This window comes from Lampris incognitus, chromosome 3 (genome assembly GCF_029633865.1).
Source record: "Lampris incognitus isolate fLamInc1 chromosome 3, fLamInc1.hap2, whole genome shotgun sequence".
NCBI lineage: Eukaryota > Metazoa > Chordata > Actinopteri > Lampriformes > Lampridae > Lampris > Lampris incognitus.
Window position 1 is genome coordinate 57,641,536 of NC_079213.1, and position 25,725 is coordinate 57,667,260.

Here is a 25,725-nt window from a genome sequence, read left to right on the forward strand (position 1 = left end):
CCTGGGCACTCCTCAGTTAGTCTGCCTTCCACAGTTGGCCTCAGACTAGCTTTCTTGTTTGGTTACCATTATTTGTTTAGGCTGGGCATTTTTTGGTATTTTAAAGTGGCTTTTTTTTAAATTTTCTCAATTGTATTAAAAGATTCTTTTTATAAATTATTTGTAATAAAGATTCAATGGCTTCATGTTGGTTTTAATCGGTTTTTTTGTTGATTTCCTTAGCAGATCCAGTTCCGGTCGGTCCTTGTTTTGATTAATTAAACAAAGTTATTTATATTTTTGAACCACGTCTCTGTCCTTCTTCAGTAGCGAATCTGTTCACCTGGCTAAACTCCAAATCCTTAATTCTGGTTTTAAAGAGATAGTATTTCCTGGGGTGCAATTCCCCAGGTGGCATTGTTGGCCCTTTTCTTCGTCTTAATCCCCCGCCACATAAAGAACAAATTGGCCTTGAAGTCTTGGATTTTAATTTATTGAATAATACTTTTAAGATTATGTGGCTTATAGAATTTTTAAGCAAACGGGTGAAAAGTTTCCAGTTGTACATATCAAGTTACGTCCACAGTTATGAGGATGAGGATCCTCACCCTCATAATTTGTACAACTTGAAACTTTTCACCCGTTTGCTGGTAGGTGCAGGTGAAAGTTTGTCGACAATTCTGTGCATGTCGTTGACATTTATCCATGGTAAATCTTGCAGCCATCGTGTAAAATATACAATTGTCAGTAGCACACGGCAACAAACAGGAAACTCGTATGACCGCTGCAGTAGAAACCGGAAGTCAGTGGACTACAGTTATGCAGAGTCGATTCTCTTGAAACGTGGTATGTATGTTCTATTTATATTGATGCTTATTTTGTCCTAAAAGTGTCAGGATGTCAGACATCAGAACTGCCACAGGGATCATACTTGCACACAAGTCCACCTCACACATGCCTCACTGGTCATCAGGTGCTTGGATCCGGTCAGTTGGCGCTTGCAGCCAATTTTTATTTTTTCTGACAGCATCTCTCATGAGAGTCATCTTTGTGGGTGTCCTGCTGTGCTTTACATGGCACTTCTGAGGTGTGGCATTATGTTCATTCATGATAAATAAGGTGGTGTGACACCACTGGTGATTATCAACATACGTATAAGGGTAATATGGAAACCCCATGCCTGCAAACGTTTCATAAATATAGCTTAGTTAGTTTGCAACTTTATACGAAGGAGGCTTACAGTTGTGACCATAAACGAGGGTTAACGTGTGTATTGTAAAAATACTCACTCTAAAGTAACTTGTCTGTAACCAGTATTAAATGACTAAAATCTCATGTTCCTATGGGCCAAAATCAGTGACCCTGAGAAGTGAAATCATGACATCACTACTTCTTTCCTGTCCATATATGTGTCCTTTTATTGAACAATTATAAAATCTTAATCCTGTTCTGTGAGTTTATTTGAATGAATACATCAGCTTGTGTTGAATACATGTTTGTTAGATGGCCCTGCACTTGTGAGTGTGTGTGTGTGTGTGTGTGTTTATGTGTGTGTGTTTAACGAGGTGGGGGCTATAGTAATCCATCCATGAAGCTGGTGTCCAGACGCTGGATGAGCACACGGATAAAAGACATCTCCTTGCGTGTGTTCTCGAAGATGACCCTGGGGTCATCAGACTGGCAGCGCAGACAGTTGGGAGCCATGACCATGGCGAGGTTGTTCACATCCATTTTAGTGATGGCCACGTTGGCAGGCTGGGCAAATACCTACAGAGACAAACAGAGTGTGGCTTACGTCAAGCACAACGACCATTTATAGCACACATGAAGAGTCTTCAGAACAACAAAAACCAGGTGGGCCTTAGACATGAAGAAGAGTCTTCAGAACAACCAAGCCCAGGTGGGCCTTAGACATGAAGAAGAGTCTTCAGAACAACAAAAACCAGGCGGGCCTTAGACATGAAGAAGGGTCTTCAGAACAACAAAGATCAGGTGGACCTTAGACATGAATAAAGTTAATGTTAGAAGTGATGGGGCTTATATTTGTCTTCTCCCCTTCCTTTTCATACATACTTGGACTGGTTTTCATGAGAAATGACTGGAGGCGTGACTAAGCAGTGTTTATAAGAGGACGTCACTGTGTGATGCCGGCACATCCCCTGGAGTTAATTAATGGCGGCAGTTTGCATACATACACCTCAGGATACGCCATTTTGAACACGCTGTCCAGGACACTTCAAGTTCACACCTTTCCAGCTCAACACCATCAACCTAAACTGAACTAACCTACCAAGACGGAGTCCGCTGCTTATGGGAGCTGAGACCCATATGGCCGAGGCCTTGTTGGAGGGACCTGCTAGCCTGCTACCTCGGTAAGCTAGCCCACCTCCAGGCTATTTCTCTAGTCTTGGAAATCAGTCCTCTTTTCTTTTTCTTCCCTCGTTTTCATCTTTTCCACTCACTACAGGTTAGGACTTCTATTGCATGCTTAACCCTTAACCCCTACACCCGACTAGTCCGTAACACTACCTGTAAGAAGCGGATGAGGTAGCAGAGCACTAGTTTGTTGATGTGCGGCAGGCCAAGCACCACGTTGACAGCTGCCTCTGGGCTGTCGTAGTGGATGATACACTCCTCATAGAACTCATGGGGGATCAGCGGCTCCTCCAGCTCCCTGTACCACAGCTTCAACAGAGAGGCTGAAAATACAAACGAGGTCTAACTGACTAAAACAGCCAGAAATTAGACATTAGAGGGCAAGATACAGCAGATAGATGGCGCGAAAGAGTACAAACTGCACGATAAAAGCATTTCTTTATAATGGGAAGTTTCTTGTCCAATCTCCTGGTGTGGCCAGACACTATTCTCTCCCATCTAGGACATAGTGTGTTTCTAAAGGTACAGTGTGTACAATTTGGTAGGGATGTCCAAACGGGATTGAATAAATCATTCTGTGAACTAAGTCACTTGCCTAAAACAATTAATCCTCCTAAATGAGCATGCTGATCAGCTGCTAATGCTTCCTGTCGTAAAACTGGATCGATAGTTGGTGGCATAGTGACAACTAGCCAACTGCTGAGATGCCAGAACACACAAAGCCGGCAAGGTAAGCTAGTTCATTCTTTGAAATAATTTGGAATAACTGGCCAGCGTTACCCACATTTTCAAGCAAATGAATAAGATGGCGACACAGACACTTTCTGCGAGCCACGGAACAAATTAATTGGTTTACACCTCTGCCCCCACTCCCACTAAAGCATAAAACCCCCACTCCCACTAACATATAAAACCCCCACTCCCACTAAAGTATAAAACCCCCACTCCCACTAAAGCATAAACCCCCCACTCCCACTAACATATAAAACCCCCACTCCCACTAAAGTATAAAACATTGGGGGAAAAAACCAGTAGAAACGCCTCGGGAACACTAATATAACTGCTGTGATGGCAGTATACTGGTGAAGCCAGTAAGTTTAAAATACAGGGGTCATATTCCACCCGCAGAGGGCTGAAACCATGGCACAGCTCTATGATGACCTATTAAGTCCAAAAATCTAACATACTTTTTACTCGCATACTAATAGTGCAATGGAACATAGTACACATATATAGTAGTAAGTAGCATGGGATTTTGGTCACAAGGTCTGTAAGTGAAGAGGGCTTTTTTCCCCCATGCAGGTTTGTCCTTGTGGGCTACTGTAGAAACATGGCTATTCAACATGGCAGATTCCAATGGAGGGAACTGCTCCTATGCAGATACATGACATAAGAGCTCATTCTAAGCTCACAAAAACATTATGAATCTTCATATTAGGTTGCAACAATCATGACTAGACTCGCTAGCCAGTTGGCTAACGGGTCGGACCCTTTAGTCAACTGGTTAATGTACAAACCCCAATTCCAATGAAGTTGGGACGTTGTGTAAAATGTAAATAAAAACAGAAAACAATGATTTGCAAATTCTTTTCGACCTACACTACCGTTCAAAAGTTTGGGATCACCCAAACAATTTTGTGTTTTCCATGAAAAGTCACACTTATTCACCACCATATGTTGTGAAATGAATAGAAAATAGAGTCAAGACATTGACAAGGTTAGAAATAATGATTTGTATTTGAAATAAGATTTTTTTTACATCAAACTTTGCTTTCGTCAAAGAATCCTCCATTTGCAGCAATTACAGCATTGCAGACCTTTGGCATTCTAGCTGTTAATTTGTTGAGGTAATCTGGAGAAATTGCACCCCACGCTTCCAGAAGCAGCTCCCACAAGTTGGATTGGTTGGATGGGCACTTCTTTGAGCAGATTGAGTTTCTGGAGCATCACATTTGTGGGGTCAATTAAACGCTCAAAATGGCCAGAAAAAGAGAACTTTCATCTGAAACTCGACAGTCTATTCTTGTTCTTAGAAATGAAGGCTATTCCATGCGAGAAATTGCTAAGAAATTGAAGATTTCCTACACCGGTGTGTACTACTCCCTTCAGAGGGCAGCACAAACAGGCTCTAACCAGAGTAGAAAAAGAAGTGGGAGGCCGCGTTGCACAACTGAGCAAGAAGATAAGTACATTAGAGTCTCTAGTTTGAGAAACAGACGCCTCACAGGTCCCCAACTGGCATCTTCATTAAATAGTACCTGTTAGAGCCTGTTTGTGCTGTCCTCTGAAGGGAGTAGTACACACCGGTGTAGGAAATCTTCAATTTCTTAGCAATTTCTCGCATGGAATAGCCTTCATTTCTAAGAACAAGAATAGACTGTCGAGTTTCAGATGAAAGTTCTCTTTTTCTGGCCATTTTGAGCGTTTAATTGACCCCACAAATGTGATGCTCCAGAAACTCAATCTGCTCAAAGAAGTGCCCATCCAACCAATCCAACTTGTGGGAGCTGCTTCTGGAAGCGTGGGGTGCAATTTCTCCAGATTACCTCAACAAATTAACAGCTTAAATGCCAAAGGTCTGCAATGCTGTAATTGCTGCAAATGGAGGATTCTTTGACGAAAGCAAAGTTTGATGTAAAAAAAATCTTTTTTCAAATACAAATCATTATTTCTAACCTTGTCAATGTCTTGACTCTATTTTCTATTCATTTCACAACATATGGTGGTGAATAAGTGTGACTTTTCATGGAAAACACGAAATTGTTTGGGTGATCCCAAACTTTTGAACGGTAGTGTATATTCAATTGAATACACTACAAAGACAAGATGTTTAATGTTCAAACTGATAAACTTTGTTTTTTTTTTGCAAATATTCACTCATTTTGAATTTGATGCCTGCAACACGTTCCAACATTTATTGGAACGTGTTGCGCTATTTTGCGCGTCATAATGTGCCACACATTTTCAATGGCAGACAGGTCTGGACTGCAGGCAGGCCAGTCCAGTACCCGCACTCTTTTACTACGACACGTGCAGAATGTGGCTTGGCATTGTCTTGCTGAAATAAGCAGGGACGTCCCTGAAAAAGACGTCGCTTGGATGGCAGCATATGTTGCTCCAAAACCTGTATGTACCTTTCAGCATGAATGGTGCCTTCACAGATGTGCAAGTTACCCATGATGCCATGGGCACTAACACCCCCCCATACCATCACAGATGCTGGCTTTTGAACTTTGCGCTGATAAAAATCTGGATGGTCCTTTTCCTCTTTAGCCCGGAGGACACGACATCCATGATTTCCAAAAACAATTTGAAATGTGGACTCGTCAGAACACAGCACACTTTTCCACTTTGTGTCAGTCCATCCCAGATGAGCTCGGGCCCAGAGAAGCTGGCGGCGTTTCTGGGTGGTGTTGATATATGGCTTTGGCTTTGCATGGTAGAGTTTTAACTTGCACTTGTAGATGTAGCGATGAACTGTGTTAACTGACGATGGTTTTCCCAACTGTTCCTGAGCCCACCTGGTAATATCCTTTACAGAATGATGTCGGTTTTTAATGCAGTGCCGCCTGAGGGGTTGAAGGTCACAGGCATTCAATGTTGGTTTTGGGCCTTGCCGCTTACGTGCAGAGATTTCTCCGGATTCTCTGAATCTTGTGATGATATTATGGACTGTAGATGATGAAATCCCTAAATTCCTTGCAATTGTACGTTGAGAAACGTTGTTCTTAAACTGTTGGACTATTTGCTCACGCAGTTGTTCACAAAGTGGTGAACCTTGCCACATCCTTGCTTGTGAACGACTGAGCCTTTCGGGATGCTCCTTTTATACCCAATCATGATACTCACCCGTTTCCAATTAACCTGTTCACCTGTGGAATGTTCCAAACAGGTGTTTTTTGAGCATTCCTCAACTTTCTCAGTCTTTTGTTGCCCCTGTCCCAGCTTCTTTGGAACGAGTTGGAGGCATCAAATTCAAAATGAGTGAATATTTGCAAAAAACAATAAAGTTTATCAGTTTGAACATTAAATATCTTGTCTTTGTAGTGTATTCAATTGAATATAGGTCGAAAAGGATTAGCAAATCATTGTATTCTGTTTTTATTCACGTTTTACACAACGTCCCAACTTCATTGTAATTGGGGTTTGTAGTTGCCCGTGGTGCGGGAGACCCAGGTTCGCGTCCCGGCTGTGGCGGTTCCTGGCTGCCCCCTGAATTTGCTACATTGGTGTCAGAAGTGGGATGGTGAGACCGCGAAGCCATCGAAAGCTTGTGTGTCCAGAGGCGTGAGGAAGCTGGTATGCTGAAGCGCAGGGACGCGCTTCCCGAAGGAGGGGGGTAGTATAACGATCACGGATGACTAGACTCGCTAGCCTTTGGCTAACGGGTCAGACCCTTTAGTCGACTGGTTAATGTATTCGCCCATGGTGCGGGAGACCCGGGTTTGTGTCCTAGCTGCGGCAGTTCCCGGCTGCCCCCCGAATTCACTACAAGGCCATTAACGAGAAAAACATAGTTGTGAATAGTGTATTTCACAATTTTTACACACTGTGCCTTTAAGACCACACTAAAATGTTCAATTAACAAAAGAAAGACATGATTAAAAATTAACATTATAACTTATACTTTATATTTTATGTCTCTTAGGTCTAGTAATACTGAGTGAGGGTTAGCCCAGTGCAGAGAGGTTAGAGCCGAGGAGGGAAGAGGTACTAGAAGGGAGGGTGGATGAAATATACCTGGAATATGTGGGTCCTCTAGTCCTGTAGGGATTTTCCACTGGTCCACTTGCAGCTTGAGTGCATTGACTTCATCAATGTCACCTGGAACCCTGGGGGTCAAAGGTTATAATCCAGTTTACACGCCTTTCTTCTATCTCTCTTACTATAGATCTTAAAAAAAAAGAAGCAGGTTGCTATTTCCAAATTAAATAGTAACATAGTGTTTTCACGTTTTAAGAGACAGTACATCCTGAAACTAGGGTATGCTATTTTCTTGCATTGCATCAACCAAACTAAAGTTAGGAGTCAGCTGTGTTCCTTTCTATACTGAACTTTTATACTGAACAATGAGTGTACATTTAGAATATTTTTCACAAACATGAGGTACTGTAAACCATCATAAGATGTAGGACTAATTAATTTCCAGCTCCACATTTCTGCTTTCACCTTTTCTATGTAAGTCTCCTTATCACAATCCTCCCTCCCTCACCTGAAGATGCCCTCTGTTTGGTCTCCGTTGAGGCCCAGCACCTCCTCAGAGAGGCGCGTCTGCACCCACGGTAGCTGGCGTTCTGGGTAGCGCTCCTTCTGCAGTGTCATCACCTCCTCCAGAGACGAGCCAAACATGGAAGGGTTGAAGATGGCGTTCTTGGCATGCTTGATCTCTTCTAGGCATGGCTTCTTCAAGCCCTTCATGAAAAGAAATAGACAGAAAACTTGAAGGAGAAAACCAGAAAAAAAGTGAACAGGCTGCAAGAGTGGAGTAATTTATAGGAGTAAATTTGACTCAGTAGTTTGGAAGAGCACCTTTGAGACTTATAAATATGTAATATGATGGCTTTATACAAAGATATCACTGAAGAGGATGCCGTCATGGTCAGAGTGAGAAGTGAGGACACTGCGGACATTTCATCAGTATTTCTGCCTTAGAGGGACATTTAATCAATTTTCAACCTTATTCCATGTTTTGATTGTAGGGGTGGGATCACTACAATGTACACTATGTTTTTTCAATGTTTTTTTTTGGGGGGGGGGGTTCCCCCCTCTTTTCTCCCCAATTGTACTTGGCCAATCACCCCGCTCTCTGAGCCGTCCCGGTCGCTGCTTCATCCCCTCTGCCGATCCGGGGAGGGCTGCAGACTACCACATGCCTGCTCCAATACATGTGGAGTCACCAGCTGCTTCTTTTCACCTGACAGTGAGGAGTTTTGCCAGGGGGATGTAGCGCGTGGGAGGATCACTGTGTTGGAACTCTTAATAGATTCGTCCCCATCTAGTGTCAGTTTTGAGTACTGCAGCCTATTGACTTTTATTTGTATTTCCTGCCCTTTATGTTCACTTCCTGTTAAGTTCATTGAAGGAGAAGAATATCAGGAAATAGATTTATTTTCACTCGTACATAGCAGCAAGGTGGTCCAGTGTTGCAATCCTGCATCAATCTAATGCCATCCTGTTATTTATTTTCCTTTTTATGGAACCATCATTTCACACTTCTTCGTATTAAACCTGCCAAGTACACACCTGTCTGTTCCTTGGAGGTCTGGTGTGGATAAGAATTTAGCTGAGTGTTGAACTCAGTATAGGCTCATTGCAAGGACATTGAGGGAGAACAGTACAGTGAAATGATGTCCATTCGTTGAGGGATGTAAACTGCATGCCGGATTCTGATTTAAGCATCAACATTAAAGTCAGGTTAGTCATCCATTGGACATTTAACTCACCACCGTGCTCACTCACCCGTCACCATGGACCACGATAGACCTCACACTAAAGCAGGAGAGAATCATGCACACCAAACAAGGTCACATGAAGATCTAGACTAGAGAGTAGGTCTATCTCAGGCCACTCTTTAAAGTCATCACATCCATCACGCTCATCACGCTTCTCTGTCTCCTCAAGAGCAAGCATAGCTGCAGCTAAGGCATATACTGAAGCGCAAGCAGCCCACGCTAGAATAGCTTATGCTCAAAGACAGATTGACCTGAAAGTGGAGAAAGCTCGTCTTGAGGCAAGATTATACATACTACAACAAGAAAAAGAAGCTGATGCAGCACTCGTTAAAGCAGAGGTCTTGGGAGAGCCACTGTAGAATTAGAAGCTCAGGAACAGTTCAAAGAAATTGAGTTTGTTCCCCTTGAACCAACTTCACAACAGACAGTCAGTGAGTATGTGACTAAGCATTCAAGCCTCAAGTTCATTGAACACACACAGAAAGAGAAAGATGACTACACTTCAGGAGCACACGTCACACCTAAACCCAAACCAGTGAGAGGTATTCCACTGCCGCACGAGTCAAACCCTTTATACCCCAGGAGTAACTCACAGCAGTACGTCGCCCCACCACAAGGCAACAGATCAGACAGCAAGAGAATAGGTGTACAGCAATGCAGCTATCCTGCATACGAAGCACGTAACACCACAACAGAGCTTGCCAGGTTCCTTGCCAGAAGCCAGCTGGTGACTGGAGGGATGAACAAATATAATGATCGCCCAGAGAATTATCTCAGCTGGAAATCCACCTTCCTGGGCACCATCGAATGACTAACCCTTACACTAAATGAGGAAATTGATCTTATGATAAAGTGGCTGGGCCCTGAGTCCAGTGAGCAGGCTCATAGGATCAAAGCAGTGAATGTTTACCATCCCTCTGAAGGCCTGAAATGATTTGGTCAAGAATCGAAAAATGTTATGGTTCACCGGAGGCTATCGAGAGAGCCTTGTTCTCAAAGATTGAGAACTTTCCCAAGCTTTCAGGTAAAGACCATCACAAACAGCGTGAGCTCGGCAATGTACTTCTGGAATTGGAGTACGCTAAGCAAGATGGACACCTACCTGGATTGTCATACTTGGACACAGTGGGTGTGGTTCCCATTGTGGACAAGCTGCCCTTTCACCTCCAAGAGAAGTGGATGTCCACAGGGTCAACATATAAAGAACAATACAAAGTGTCTACCTTTTCAATTCTTCGCTGACTTTGTACAAAGAGAGGCCAAAGCCTGTAACGACCCCAGTTTCAGTACAACACTCCTCTCGTCATCCACTACAAAGGAGGAAGGTCAACTGCAGGAGACCACCGGTCTCTCTACACAAAACCAACATATCTACAGAAGCTACTACTGAAGTGGACAACACAGTCGAAGACATAAGTAAGCAGTGTCCCATCCACCACAAACTGCACCCCCTTCAAAAGTGCAGAGGCTTCAGGGTAATGCTTCTGGATGAGAGGAAGAAGTTCTTCAAGGACAACGCCATTTGCTTTCGTTGCTGTGCCTCGACCACCCATCAAGCGAAGGATTATGACGTGGTTGTAAAATGCACAGAGTGTAAAAGTGACAGACACTTAGCTGCTCTTCATCCAGGACCAGCACCCCCATTTCTAAAACCTTTCTCTCCATCCAAAGAGCATGGCGGGGAGCAGGAAGCTGCAACATGTCCTGATGTGACATCTCAATGCACAAAAGTCTGAGGAACTGGATTTAGTGACAAATCATGTTCTAAGATATGCCTTGTAAACATCTATCCCGAAGGTCCGCGGCAAGAGACCAAGAAGATCTACGCCATCTTGGACGACCAAAGCAATCTGTCCCTAGCCAAGACAGAGTTCTTCGAGATGTTCGCCATTCAAGGCATCACAACTCTGTATACATTAAAGACCAGTGCAGGAACAACAGAAACAGCAGGGAGAAGAGCATATGGCTATATCATTGTGTCTGTAGATGGCAAAACCAGTATTCCACTTCCTACACTGATTGAGTGCAACCAGGTACTAAATAACCACTCGGAAATCCCCACACCTGAAGCTGCACTTCACCACAGCCACCTGAGGTCTATCACAAACCAAATACCACCTGTTGACCCCGACGCGCAGATACTGCTCCTGCTGAGATGAGACATCTTTTTGGATCCACATGGTGCGCAGACAGTTAAATGGCCCACAGAAGCTAGACCTGGGATGGGTAATCGTAGGTGATGTGTGCCTCGGCTCTGCTCATAAGCCAAATGAAGTGAGCACTCGCAGACAGTTAAATGGCCCACAGAAGCTACACCTGGGATGGGTAATCGTAGGTGATGTGTGCCTCGGCTCTGCTCATAAGCCAAATGAAGTGAGCACTCTAAAAAAATGCGTCTCGGGAAATGGACGTCCAAGCTACCTTACGCCATGCGAGAGCCTGGTCAAAGTCAAGGAGAACTACGGCATCAAAAGCAAACAGGAAACTTCTATATGGCCTCGCGCATCAAGCACAACAGTGAAACCCACTGAAGAGAACATCGGTGAAAATGTCTTCTGCAGAACCGACAAGGACAACCAGTTCGCACCATCTACTGAAGACACAACCTTCCTGGAGATGATGGGGGGCAAGTTCTTCAAGGATGATACAAACAGCTGGGTTGCTCCGCTGCCATTTCATACTCCCAGACCGTCTTCTCCCAAATAATAGAGAGCAAGCCCTCAGCCGACTGATGTCACTCCGCCTTACCCTGAAGAGAAAACAGGAAATGAAACACCATTTTGTAGACTTCATGGAGAACATCTTCAGAAATGAACATGCTGAACCAGCTCCTCCACCAGAGACCGACAAAGAGTATTGGTATTTACCAAGCTTCGGTGTTTACCACCCCTGAAACCCGGGAAAATAAGGATTGCCTTTGACTCAAGTGCACAGTTCAAGGGCATAGCATTGATTGATGTGCTCTTACAAGGTCCAGAACACTCACCAGAAGCCTCACTTGAGGACTCTGTCATCACCACTCCGGTCAGCGAGAACGTAACTGCTCCTGAAGGAGTTCCTGAATGCTCTCCTACTGACAGGCCGCCAGACGTGACAGCAGAGCTTCCACCTGCGCTATGATGCTCTGTGAAGACAAGGCAGGCGCCTGCTCATCTGAAACTTTGTGTGATAGTAGTGAGACCCCTCAAGAAAGAGCAAAATTACGCTCTGGGGCTTGCTGGAAGGCTGGCAGTCTACCTACTTTCCTAGTTTCTAGTTTTTTGAGTTCACAGATTTGATATAAACTATCAAGCTTACCATTCAGTTTGACATCTTAAAGATGCTACGTGGGGAGTGTGATGGAACCAGATTTGTTTTTTTTATTGTATTTGCCAACCCCTGGTGGTTGTTCTGAGTAGTTACTTTTGTTAACTCCAGAAACAGGAAGTGGTCCACTTACTCTCAAGATCTTGCCAGCTAACTACAATACAACGCAAATCATTTCCTTCATAGCTTATATGTGGCATCATCTTTTCACACTTGTCCTGATTAAACTGCCAAATTCAACACATCCGTCTGTTCCTTGGAGCTTGATTAGTACACGTTCATGAGGACAAAACTTAGCGAGGACAGAACAGTGAAAAGATGTTCTGTCCCGTCAACAAACCTCAAAGACCTTCTCAAGACCTTCCTCAGAGGTTGTACTTCTCTTGTCTTCTGAAGATAAGGACTTGTAGTGGCATCTCTTAAGAGACGCCAGGCGGGGAGTGTGTTGGAACTCTTAATAGATTCGTCCCCATCTAGTGTCAGTTTTGAGTACTGCAGCCTATTGACTTTTATTTGTATTTCCTGTCTTTATGTTCACTTCCTGTTAGGTTCATAGATGAAGAAGAATATCAGGAAATAGATTTCTTCACTCGTACATAGCAGCAAGGTGATCCATTGTTGCAATCCTGCATCAATCTAATGCCATCCTTTTGTTTATTTTCCTTTTTATGGAACCATCATTTCACACTCTTCGTATTAAACCTGCCAAATACACACCTGTCTGTTCCTTGGAGGTCTGATGCGGATAAGAATTTAGCTGACTGTCGAACTCAGTATAGGCTCATTGCGAGGACATTGAGGGAGAACAGTACAGTGAAATGATTCTGATTTAAGCATCAACATTAAAGTCAGGTTAGTCAGCCACTGAACATTTAACTCACTACCGTGCTCACTCACCCGTCACCATGGACCACGATAGACCTTGAGGGAAAACAGTACAATCACGCCATTCCCCCCAGTTCCCCCTGAACAGGTGCGCCGACCGACCGGAGGAGGCGCTAATGCAGCGACCAGGACACATACCCACATCTGGCTTCCCACCCGCAGACACGGCCAGCTGTGTCTGTAGGGACGCCCGACCAAGGCGGAGGTAACACGGGGATTCGAACTGGCAATCCCAGTGGCGACGGAATACACCGCCACGCTACCTGGACGCCCCTCTGTTTTTTCAACATTATCTGTATCATTGTAGCCCGCTATAGCCATCAGGCTTACTTCCATGGGTGATGAAAGAACTACAAGGTGAATTAACTGCAGTGTTCATCATCCCAGGGAGTAGTGGGGCAACCTCCCTGTTTATTGTACTAATGGTGCACAGTTACTGTACTAGAAGCATTTCAGAACACAATAACTACCTATAATAATGACACAATAACAACACAGAGACCATTCTGGACGATTTTGTGGTTTTATAAAGTTTTGGCCGAGTGTAACAGTCAGCACTACGTGTATGATCCAAAATACAGCACAAAAAATCAGACACAGACAGACAGCCAGTCAGCAAGGACGAGGATCCAGAGCCACTGAGGGCCTACAGCAACTGCTTGTTGTAATATCCATAGGTCAGCATATAATGGTATGATCCAGGAATGGCCTAGTCCAGCACGACGCTAGGTGATGACGTCACTGACCTATTCTGGAGATTCAGGAAATGCACGAGACGGAAGGGTTGTGTATGCATGGCAGACCACAGTAAACACGGAACACCAAACGTTATTTAATGTGTGAACATTGCTTCATTCAAGACACTGTAGAGTGACCGTTAGGAGGCCACCCTTTTAAATATTACATGGTGTCAGAATCAACTCGCTAGTGCTCACATCGACCTGACGACGAGAGATGGAGGCTACCGGTGTTCCGATGCCACGGATGGATTGGGACTCGTCCAACCTTCCCGATGCGTGGAGAAAGTTTTGCCGGACCACTAAGTGCACAAAAGGAAGAGGAAAATGCAGCTACTTGCTGTTATGGATTGGAGAGAAGGGCAGAGACGTCTTCGATACATGGACTCTCACCGCAGACCAGAAAAAAAGGTATTGGAAACCTATTATGATGGATTTGAAGCCTATGTAATGTCCAAATCAAACCCCATCTTTGCACGTTATAAGTTCCACGAAAAGATGCAAGGCGAAGGTGAAAACTTCGACCAGTTTGTGACTGAATTAATACTGCTAGTGAAAGACTGTGATTATCCTAACAGTGACAAGATGGCCAGGGACAGAATTGTGTTCGCCACAAACTCAACAAGAGTGACAGAAAAGCTTCTCTGTGTAGGTCCAGAGCTAACACTGGAAAGGGCTATTGGCATAGCACGATTACACGAACTATCACAGCAGCAATTAAAAACAATGGATCCCCCCACAGCAGGCGTAATCAACCAGTCTGTAGATGCAGTTAGCAAGAAGCCGTTCAGAAGAGGACAGGCACGTCAGGACCGCAAAACTGTAAACAAAACTGATGCTAACAGTGCCATGCAAAACAAAGGATGTGGTGCGTGCGGAGGAGAGCACAGCCGCACGGAGGAATGTCCAGCAAAGGGACGCCAGTGTAACAAATGCAAAAAATTCAGTCAGTTTGCTAGGGTGTGTAGGGCACCACCACAGCACCGTCAAGCACAATACACTAAAGCAAAGAAAGTGCACGCTATTACAGAGTGCTGAACAGCAATCAGACGATGAACTGTACATTGACACTATAACTAAACAGCATGAAAACACAAATAAGGAACAGGCCTTTGCAGAATTGGAAATAGGCAAACGGAGGCACAAATTAAAGTTTAAAATAGACACAGGTGCTCAGGCCAACATAATACCAGCAAACACATTCCACCAACTGTTTGGAAATGTAGTGCTAGGCCCACCATCCAGGCTTTCAGGATATGGTGGGAACACACTCAGTGTGAAAGGTGCCTGTAAGTTAACCTGCAGGTACAAAAAGAAATCAGTAATGCTAGATTTTGACATAGTCTGTGCAGAAAGCGCTCCCCCCGTCCTAGGTATGAGAGCATGTCTAGACCTGAACATTGTCAAAATAGTACATATGGTCAATGCGCAGCCAGAGCCACAGATGAGCCTGATGGGTGAGTATGCGGATGTGTTTCAGGGCATTGGACTGTGTAGTCTTCGCCTGAAACCTGAAGTAACACCAGTGGAGTGCCCGCCTCGCCGCATCCCATACACTTTGCGCAGGCGACTCAAAGACGAGTTAGATGAAATGAAGAAAATGGGCATAATCCAAAAGGTCACTGAACAGACAGAATGGGTTAACACACTGGTGGTAGTGGAAAAGCCCAAAACAGGAAAGCTCAGGATTTGTTTAGATCCCCGCCCCCTAAACAAAGCCATTCAGAGACCCCACTATCCACTCCCTACTCTAGATGACATTACAGCAAGACTGGCAGGGGCACGGTACTTTAGCGTATTAGACGCCAGGTCTGGTTACTGGAACATAAAACTCAGCGAAGAGTCATCCATGCTAACCACATTTAACACTGTCTATGGTAGATACAGGTTCAAGAGACTCCCGTTCGGAATCATATCTGCACAAGATGAGTTCGAGACGGGTGGACAAGGCCTATGAAGGACTCCACAACTTCGCCGCCATTATCAATTACATCATTGTATACGGCCGCACCAAAGTGGAGCATGATGCCAGCCTGCGTGCAATGCTGCAGAGAACCAGAGAGAAAGGAATAAAATTGAACAAAGACAAGAGCATCATCTGTGTGCCCAAGGTGAGCTATTTTGGACACATGCTGACACGAGAGGGCGTCCGGCCTGACCCCAACAAAGTCAAAGCGATCAAAGACATGCCCCCACCGCAGAGCAAGGCGGAGCTAGACACAATATTGGGCATGATCACTTACCTGTCTAAGTTTGCCCCCAGACTCTCGGAGGCAACAGCCCCACTCCGACAACTGTTGAAAGAGAGCAGTGAGTTTGTATGGGATTCGAACCAGAATGCTGCATTCCAGCAAGTGAAAAGCCTCTTCACACAACAGCCCGGTCCCGTACTAGCCTACTTTGACCCCACTAAGGATGTGAAGCCGCAGGTGGATGCCTCCAAACATGGTTTAAGAGCAGTCCTGCTGCAGGATGAGAAACCAATTGCATATACATCAAAGGCACTGAATGAGACGGAAGTCACTATGCTCAGATCGAAAAGGAGCTGTATGCCGTAGTCTTTGGATGCAAACGATTCCCCCAATACCTGTATGGACATCAGGTGACCGTGGAGTCAGATCACAAGCCGCTTGAGTCGATCATGCAAAGCCCTTGGCATCTGCACCGCCGTAGCTCCAGCGCATGATACTACACTTGCAAAGATACAGCGTCAACATTGTTCACAAGCCTGGAAAGCAAATACCAGTCGCGGACACGCTGTCTATGAAGCCGGTTGAGTACAGTGACATCTCCCTGAGTGAAGGCATGGATTCCCAAATACACACAGTGATCAGCAGTGCTCCGGTGAGCAACCGGAAAATATCAGAAATCAGGTCTGCCACAGCCGAGGATGAGCAACTCTCAGCCTTGAGACAGGTTATCCAATCAGGGTGGCCTGAGACAGTCAAACAATATTCTGCTGTCGCTGAATATTGGAATCACAGGGATGAAATATCCGAGACAGATGGCATCCTGTTAAAAGGAGAAAAAATCACTGTGCCAAAATCACTCAGAGCAGACATGCTTGCGTGCATACACACAGGCCATCTCGGCATGGAGAAGTGAAAGCAGTAAGCAGAAGTTGCTACAGCTCACAGGATTTCAAGAGCTTTGCACATGCATGGGACTTTGAGGATGTCACAAGCAGCCCCCTGTACCCACAGAGCAACGGGTTGGCTGAGAATACAGTGCAAACAGCCAAAGCCCTCATGGACAAAGCACACACGCAGAGGTCAGACCCGTACCTCAGCTTATTGGAATACAGGAACACACCAGTGGATGGACTGAACTCCCCAGCACAGCTGTTAATGAGCAGAGCCTTACGCTCAGTCCTTCCAACCACTGCAAAACAGCTACAACCAGAACTCGCTTGTCGCAGCGCAGTCCATGGCAGGAGAGAACTGTGACAAAAACGACAAAAACAGTATTATGACAGAAATGCCAAAATGCTACCTGCACTGCCGACAGGAGCCACAGTCCCGAGTCCAACAGCCAACTGGAACATGGAAACCCGCTACAGTTGTCAGACCAGCTGAGACCCAAAGATCTTACAACATCATCACAGATGAAGGTTAAGCGCTTCGGCGCAATCGACGACACCTTCTACAGAGCAACGAATGTGACGCAGGTCAGGAAATTAACACACACGACCAACAGGTGGAGCCCCAGACCACTGAGTCTAAGACTGTACAGCAAAGTGTGTCAGATTCTCCAAGAGTGTCACCACAACACGTCACTACCAGGTCAGGAGGTGTGGTTAAGCCAAAAGTTATCTTTGACTTGTGACTGTTTGAAATCAACCTAAAAGAAAGCAAAAAGATTGATATTGTGTTGCAAAAAAAAAAATCGTTGAAAATGTGAGTTGATGTTGCACTGAAATATGTGTATTATTGTTCATGATGTTCCGGAATGTTAATTGAGCTACTCAGGGCCATTGAAGATTCATTTGCAGATTTATTTCATTGGTGCAATAATTGAAAATGTCTATTTTGTTATTGATAGATTTATGTTGACATTATAGCTTACTGCACTTGCATTCCACCTAGTATTTTTTTCTTTAAAAGAAGGGGGATGTAATATCCATAAGTCAGGATATAATGGTATGATCCAGTAATGGTCTAGTCCAGCATGATGCTAGGTGATGACGTCACTGACCTATTCTGGAGAGTCAGGAAATGCACCAGACGGAAGGGATTGTGTATGCATGGCAGACCACAGTAAACACAGAACACCAAACGTTATTTGATGTGTGGACATTGCTTCATTCGAGACACCGTAGAGTGACCGTTAGGAGGCAACCCTTTAATATTACACTGGTGTTGGATGGTCCAGCAATGCCAACAGAGTTAGGTGCTGTGCTGCAACAGGTTTCATGGTGGAACATTTTTGTTGAATTCTGTGGGGATGCCATCCCTGAGGGAACATAGCTGAGAAACTCACGCACATTGCATACTTGTACATGTAAGGTGATGTTTAACACGCTCTCTAGCAGGCAGTATCAATTTATCTGTCAAAATGAACATCACTGATACAGAAGACTAGATAGGAATTGAAAAAACCCTTAAGCTGTCAGTTTAACGGTCAGTTTATAGGCCCATGTGAAAAATAATGTGGCTGTGATTGTGTTAACAGATCAACATTGACAACATGCTTAAGTTTACAAAGAGAAGAATCAGAAATCAAGGCATTTTATTTTTGGAAGCTTTTGTTTTCTGGTCAGCCATTTCCAAAAATAAAAAGACTCGAAATCTTGCAATAAAATTGTATAAATTTGTGCAAATTGTTTCCCTGAAATCATGTTTGTTTTGTTTTTTGTTTTTTTCTTCAAATTTTGAATATCTCGACTCCGTTTCAGCCTCCGGTACGCCACCTCCTATTTTCCTTGCTTCCATTTCTTGAAGGGGATACCTCCTGTAAATACTCTAACATCATATAGGATATACAACTTTTTCATTACCTAATTAGCATTAGTTAAAATCTCAAAGTCCTTAGATTAAGGACTTAGGTCATGCTCTCTTCTACAGCCGTCAGGAAGTGTTAAACCTCAGAACGGATTACTCACTTCCCTCCACCATCACGGACAACTTCCCCATCCATATGATCCGCTCACCGGTCTCGCAGTGGAAACGCTGCCCCCTGTCGGCAATGTAAACAGAGAGGGGGAAACGAGGCGGGCTACATGCTAAGCTAAGTAGCACTCCCTTCAAAGTGTCCCTCCCCAGCATCTTCATGGCTAATGTCCGATTGTTGGCTAACAAAATGGACGAGATAAGACTCAGGCTGGCCTCTCAGAAAAGGCTGCAGAACTGCTGTCTGCTGATGTTTACGGAGACTTGGCTCAACAGCAACATAGCCGACTCGGCAGTCGAGCTAGCGGGCCGCACAGCCTTCCGTGCCGACAGGACAGCGGACTCCGGCAAGATCCGCGGAGGAGGTTTGAGTATTTATGTCAGTAACTCTTGGTGCAACAATATAAAGATCGTCGAAAGGCATTGCTCTGCTGATCTCGAGCTCCTTATGATTCAGTGCAGGCCTTTTTACCTGCCCAGGGAGCTAACAGCCATTACCATCGCCGCTGTATACATCCCCCACATGCTAATGCTAAGGTAGCACTTAAGCAGCTACAATGTGCCATCAGCAGACAACAGACCAAACACCCGGACAATGCCTTTATCATAGGTGGTGACTTTAATCAGGCTAACCTCAGGGCTGTATTGCCCAAATTCCATCAGCATGTCTCCTGCCCCACTAGCGGACAAAACACCCTGGACCATCTCTATACAAACAGTAAGGACTCATCCAAAGCTACTCCCTGCCCCCACCTGGGGCATTCTGACCACCTCTGCCTGTTCCTGGTCCCAGCCTACAAACCCCTAATAAAACGGGTCAAGTCAGCAGTAAAGACAATCACTGTTCGGCAAGAAGGAGCAGTCTCTGAACTCCAGGACTGTTTTGACAACACAGACTGGAGTATTTTTGCACATTCAGCTACCCATGGCTCCCATATAGACATTAATGAACAGACATCTGCCATACTAGCCTACATTAACTTTTGCACTGAGAGTGTCACAACAAAAAAAAATCAATCTACGCCTGTCCAAACCAGAAACCCTGGATGACCAGTGAGGTCCAGCAGCTGCTGAAAGTCCGGGATGCAGCGTTCAAGTCAGGTAACTGTGAGGCCTACAGCACAGCCAAATCCAACCTCAAAAAGGGCATCAGAACAGCCAAACATAAATATTCCCTACGAATAGAGGACCACTTTCACAATAACTCCGATCCCTGGCGAATGTGGCAAGGCATTCAGTCTATCACAGACTACAAAAGCTCCAATAGCGGTCCCAGTGTCCATGACGCCTCCCTGCCAGACAAGCTAAATCATTTCTATGCCCGCTTCGACAAGGACAATACTGACCCAGCCACAAAAATCCCAAGACACCCAGAAAAACAGGTGCTCACTCTATCGATCGCAGAGGTCAGAGAATCACTGTGCAGAGTGAACACACGGAAGGCTGCCGCACCGGATGGCATACCGGGTCGGGTCTCCGGGAATGTGCCGACCAGCAGGCTGAGGTCTTCACAACTATATTTAACCTCTCGCTGTCCCAATCCATAGTCCCGGCATGCTTTAAGACCACCTCTATCATTCCTGTCCCCAAGAGACCAACATCCACATGTCTGAATGACTACCGACCCATAGCACTTACCCCCATTGCCATGAAGTGCTTTTGAGAGACTGGTTCTGGCTCACATCAAAAACATCCCCCCCACATTCAACTCACAGCTTTTGGTCTTCATGTGTGTATATGTTATACTGTGTTTGGTCTTCATGTGTGTATATGTTATACTGTGTTTGGTCTTCATGTGTGTATATGTTATACTGTGTTTTGTCTTCATGTGTGTATATCTTATACTCTTATACTATAAGGGTTGTAATGGCGCAACAGAGGGAGCAGCAGTTTTGTCTGAAGCCTGGCACAAGAGGCAACTCTTAATCCGTGTGTTCACCAGGTCATCCACACCTGGTCACAAGTAGACTTCGCGGAGGCGTTGTTTGGTTCTCACAATGCCTTGGTGGCCTTTGTGAGCCAGCCCTACCAAGGTGTGACGCAGTGAGACAGGAACAGTGAGTCTTAAGCCTTGGAAAACGTAATCATCTTGAACAGTCAGTTCATTACGCAGAGGAAAGTATGGACATAGGACTGTACTTGCAGCAGCAGAGGAAGGAGGCCAACCAACCGTGATTTGTGAGCATAAAGCTCTCAGTTCAGGGCTGGAAGCAGAGGCAGCAGCGAACTCATCCGGAGAGACGGCAGACAGGCCAGCAGCAGAAGCAAAACGACAAACTCCGGTTCAGCTTCCACACACTCGTCAGTGGCAGCAGGCACTGTAGCAGTCGTAATCTTAATGTTAAACGTGCAACGGATTTTTTTCAGATGCTGTATGTTCATGCAAGTAGAGAATCTGAACTTCAGGCAAGTCAATTTCGTGCACAGAATGGATTCGCGAAGATCGACACACTCGTGCAAAATGTCCAGTCTTGTTGCATTGCTTATATTTAGCGAAGGCAGCAGGGCAGGATGGATCGTTTGCAAGATGTCAATCAGATCCACAACGGTATTAGGTCCAGTTGGATGTAGGACGAGAAGAAACAGCAGCAGCAGGGCGAGACAGAGCAGGACGGGAAGGAGCAGGACAAGAAGGAGCAGCCAGCGATGCAGACAGAGGCTTCGGCGGTTTGCGATGGCGGAGTGCAGTGCTATGTGCAGACAGCTTACACGGGTGTTGAGCGCCCACCAGCAATGAGTTTAGCTTGCTCAGCAAAGGCTCCCATCTATGTTGCAATTGTAATGGCTCTTTGCAACGTTAAGTCTGGTTCTAGGAGCAGTCTCTCTCGTACGCGATGGTTTAAAATGTTTTCCACCAACTGATCTCATAGCATTTCATCCGAGTTTACGAACTCACACGTAGATGCTAAGTCTCTTAATGCTGCAATTGGGAGCTTGAGCGCGCTTTCTGAAGGCATGACACTAAGCCACTATGTTCTGACGTGGAGTCAAATGTGCTTCTAAAGCTTCTACAACACCTTCCATGGTCCGACGAAAGAAGAGCACTACAAAAAACTGAAGTCAAACACCCAAGCTCAACTCCACTCCATGAAGGATGCTTGGTGGCAAAGTAAAGCCCTTGAGATCCAGGGCTACGCAGACTAGAACCAACTCTATGACTTTTTCTCTGATACCCGTGCCATCTACGGGCTCATCAAGACCGCACCAACACCAATGAAAGCAGAGGACAACGTAACAATTCTGAGGGACGACGTAGCCATCAGTCAACAATAGAAACAGCACTTCCACAGCTCCTCTGCAAACCATCACGAGCGTCTCAGGACTGCCTGATGGCCTACCTACTCTGCCGCAAAAACCGTGGATGTCTGCACCTCCTTCCACCAAGGAGCTTCAAACAGCGATCGCTCAGATGCACAACAAAGCGGCTGGCCCCGATGGAATCCCTGCAGAGCTGTACAAGTATGGAGGACTACCTCTTCAGAAGCGACTGTACGAAATCATCCTGCAGATCTGGGAAAGCCGAACCGCCCCAGCTGATTTCAGAGATGCAGACATCATTGCCATTTTCAAATAAGGGGACCGAGGAGTATGCGGCAATTACAGAGGAATTTCCCTCCTCTCAACAGCTGGGAAAATCCTGTCGTGGATCATCCTGAATCGTCTCACCACCCTGGCCGAAGAAGTTCTCTCTGAATCCCAAAGCGGTTTTCGATCCCAGAGGGACCATTGATATGATCTTTGCGGCACGACAGCTTATGAAGAAAGCAAGAGAACAATAGAAGACAACGTTTTTCATCTTTTTCGACCTTGAGAAAGCATTTGATTCCCTTCCGAGAGCCACTTTGTGGGATGTGCTATCCAAATGTGGATGACCTGACCACTTCATCCAGATGATTCGCGCCCTCCATGATGACATGAAAGGCTGTGTCTGTTTCCATGGAACCCTTTCTGAGCCTTTCCCCATGGATTGTGGAGTAAAGCAAGGCTGTGTTCTAGCGCCTAAGTTATTTTCCTTATACCTGCTGCTCTCTTGCAGAACACAGATCGATCACTCAACGGTAAAGTCAACATCCGTTACCGCTTCGATGGCAGCCTGTTCAATCTCCAGCGCTTGAAGTCTAAGAACAAGATATCCACCAACGCCATCATTGAGCTTCAATATGCCAATGATAATGCTGCTCCTGCCATGACTCCAGAAGATCTTCAGATCACCAACTCCTTTGTTCAGGCCTATGAAACTTTTGGCTTTTCTATGAACATCAAGAAAACCAAAACGCTTGCTATTGTGCCTCAGGATAACCCAGGAGTTCCGCTTCAAATCACCATCCATGGCCAACCTATAGAACAAGTTCAATCCTTTCAGTACCTTGGAAGTATTCTCGAAGAAACATGCAGTCTAGAACTGGATATCACCAACGGACTGAAAGCTGCCCACACTGCCTTTGGCCGACTTTCTCACCGTGTTTTCTATGACTGTGATCTCAAGACATCAACCAAAATCATGGTTTACCGTGCAGTGGTTCTTTCAACCCTCCTGTACGGCTGTGAAGCCTGGACCCTCTACAAATACCAAATCCATAAACTGGAACGCTTCCACCAGCCAAAACTGAGAAGTATTCTGGGAATTTCCTGGCAAGAACGGGTCACCAACAATCAAGTTCTCGAAAGAGCCGATCTCCTTTCTATCGAGACGATAATTGAACATCACCAGCTGCGGTGGCTTGGCCACATCGAGAGGATGCCAAACGACAGAATCCCGAAACAAATTTTATACACCGAACTGACTGAAGGTCAAAGAAAAAGAGGAGCTCCCAAAAAACGCTACAAGGACTGTATCAAGGAACGCTGATCACCTTCAACATCGACCCTAAGAACTGGGAAAAGTAGCAGAAAATCGAAAGCACTGGAGAGCTGCCTGCCTGGCTGGTTCCATCAAGGCTGAAACAGACAAACGAACGCATGCAGAAGAACAGCACCGCCGCCGAAAAATCCGCCAAGAACAGAGAGCCGCAGCAATGGGTCCACCCCCTACTATCCCCTGTCCACACTGTTCCAGCCTCTTCTATTCTCACCTTGGACTATCAAGCCATCTTCGTTTTAAGCACACACCTTAATCTCTTGGAATGGATCCTCAGACACGAGAGATGCCAACGACGACGATTTCTACGCAGTCAACAGAATCCTAGACATTTATAGGAATTGTATTATTCCTGGCTGGACAAAGTGTGTGTTGCCTATGCAGGTTTTTCCTTGGGGGCTCGTATAGAAACATGGCAATACCAATCAATTGCCGAGCATGTCAATTCGCAGCACAACAGTTCTTTACAAGTCAATTGATCTGACTTCGTAGCTTTCAGTTCTGTTGCAATACGTAAAGAAATATTAAAAATTTAGAGACCACTTTGTGTCAAAACGTCAGTCATGGCTTTGACTTTTTATATGTCCCTGCAGACATGTCTACTCCCCCCAGAAGCACAAGTAATTTCAGATAAGAAGCGGAAAAAAAAACGAAAGCAAGTATGTAACGACTGAATACCGGGTCTCTGATACTTCTCGGGAAAACAGCCCCCCCCCCACCCCCATGAAAAGTGCCTGCCACACACCTGCTTCCAATCCTGAAGACACATACACAAACAGGAGACAGAAATTACGGCAGAGGACGTGGCCAAGATAAGAGAGACAATCCACTCTGTGCATAACTGTAGTCCACTGACTTCCGGTTTCTACTGCAGCGGTCAACCAGTTTCCTGTTTGTTGGCATGTGCTATTGACAATGGCATATTTTTTGCGATGTCTGCAAGATTTACCATGGATAAATGTCAACCACATGCACACAACTGTCGACAAACTTTCACCTGCACCTACCAGCAAACAGGTGAAAAGTTTCAAGTTGTACATATCAAGTTACGTCCACAATTATCTTACAAGCATCGCGAAAAATGTGCCATTGTCAACAGCATATGCCAGCAAACAGGAAACTGGTATGACCTCTGCAGTAGAAACTGGAAGTCAGTGGACTACAGTTATGCACAGCCACAGAGCCGATTAGGGAGACTGGGATGAAGAGCATGAGTCCTGGGGGGGGGCGTGGGGGCAGCTGACGACTTCATCATTCAAAACTGGCTTGGATTAACATGATTTCCACTTCCGGTGCTGGAAGATGGCAGCGCGAATTCACGTTTGCAGCGGTCTCACCCAGTACCGGTGTGGGAAGATGGCGGCATGAATTCAGCCAGTACCATTCATGCAGTGTTTTTGTCCACTTGTGTGTCTAAGTTTTGTCTTTGTTTGATGGCTGGGAGATCTGGCGCTGGATCAGCTGGGAGAGCTTGGTCTCCTGCATCCTGTGGGCCCAGGGGCCATGGCTCTGCCTGGAGCTGCGCCCGAGGAGGTAACACCAAAGGCAGTCTGACAGGACCTGGAAGCAGGGCAGACTAAGCTAACTGCTAGCCCACGCAGACCGGTAGTTCTGATAACACTGAGGGCAGTCTGGCGGCAGCCGCACCTGGTGTTGACTTTGGTGTTTTTGGTGTCATCATGTCGAGTGCAGGGAGGTGTGTCGAGGGTGTCTGGCTGGGAGAGCTGACGTTGGATCGGTTGAGGGAGCCTGGTCTGCTGTCTCCGGTGGGCCGCGCCTGGTGTTGACTGTGGTGTTTTTGGTGTCATCATGTCGAGTGCAGGGAGGTGTGTCGAGGGTGTCTGGCTGGGAGAGCTGGCGTTGGATCGGTTGAGGGAGCCTGGTCTGCTGTCTCCGGTGGGCCCAAGGACTACGGCCCCTGCCAGGAGCTGCATCCGAAGAGGAAACACCGAGGGCGGTCTGACAGGATGTGGAAGCGGGGAAAGCTAAGCTAACTGCTAGCCTATGCAGACCGGCAGTTCCGA

At 45.7% G+C, this 25,725-nt stretch overlaps 1 protein-coding gene across 1 annotated transcript in view; it reads right to left on the bottom strand.

The window, feature by feature from the left end:
- Window positions 1-1,551: 1,551 nt before the first annotated feature.
- The window catches only part of arhgap39 (Rho GTPase activating protein 39), a 134,415-nt gene continuing 110,241 nt past the window's right edge, over window positions 1,552-25,725 (bottom strand). Inside the window, exons 7-10 of the mRNA XM_056276751.1 lie at window positions 7,568-7,767; window positions 7,096-7,187; window positions 2,509-2,678; window positions 1,552-1,746 (exon numbers count right to left, since the gene is read on the bottom strand). Of these exons, the coding sequence (XP_056132726.1) occupies window positions 1,552-1,746; window positions 2,509-2,678; window positions 7,096-7,187; window positions 7,568-7,767 (657 nt within the window). The remainder of the gene's footprint in view (window positions 1,747-2,508; window positions 2,679-7,095; window positions 7,188-7,567; window positions 7,768-25,725) is intronic.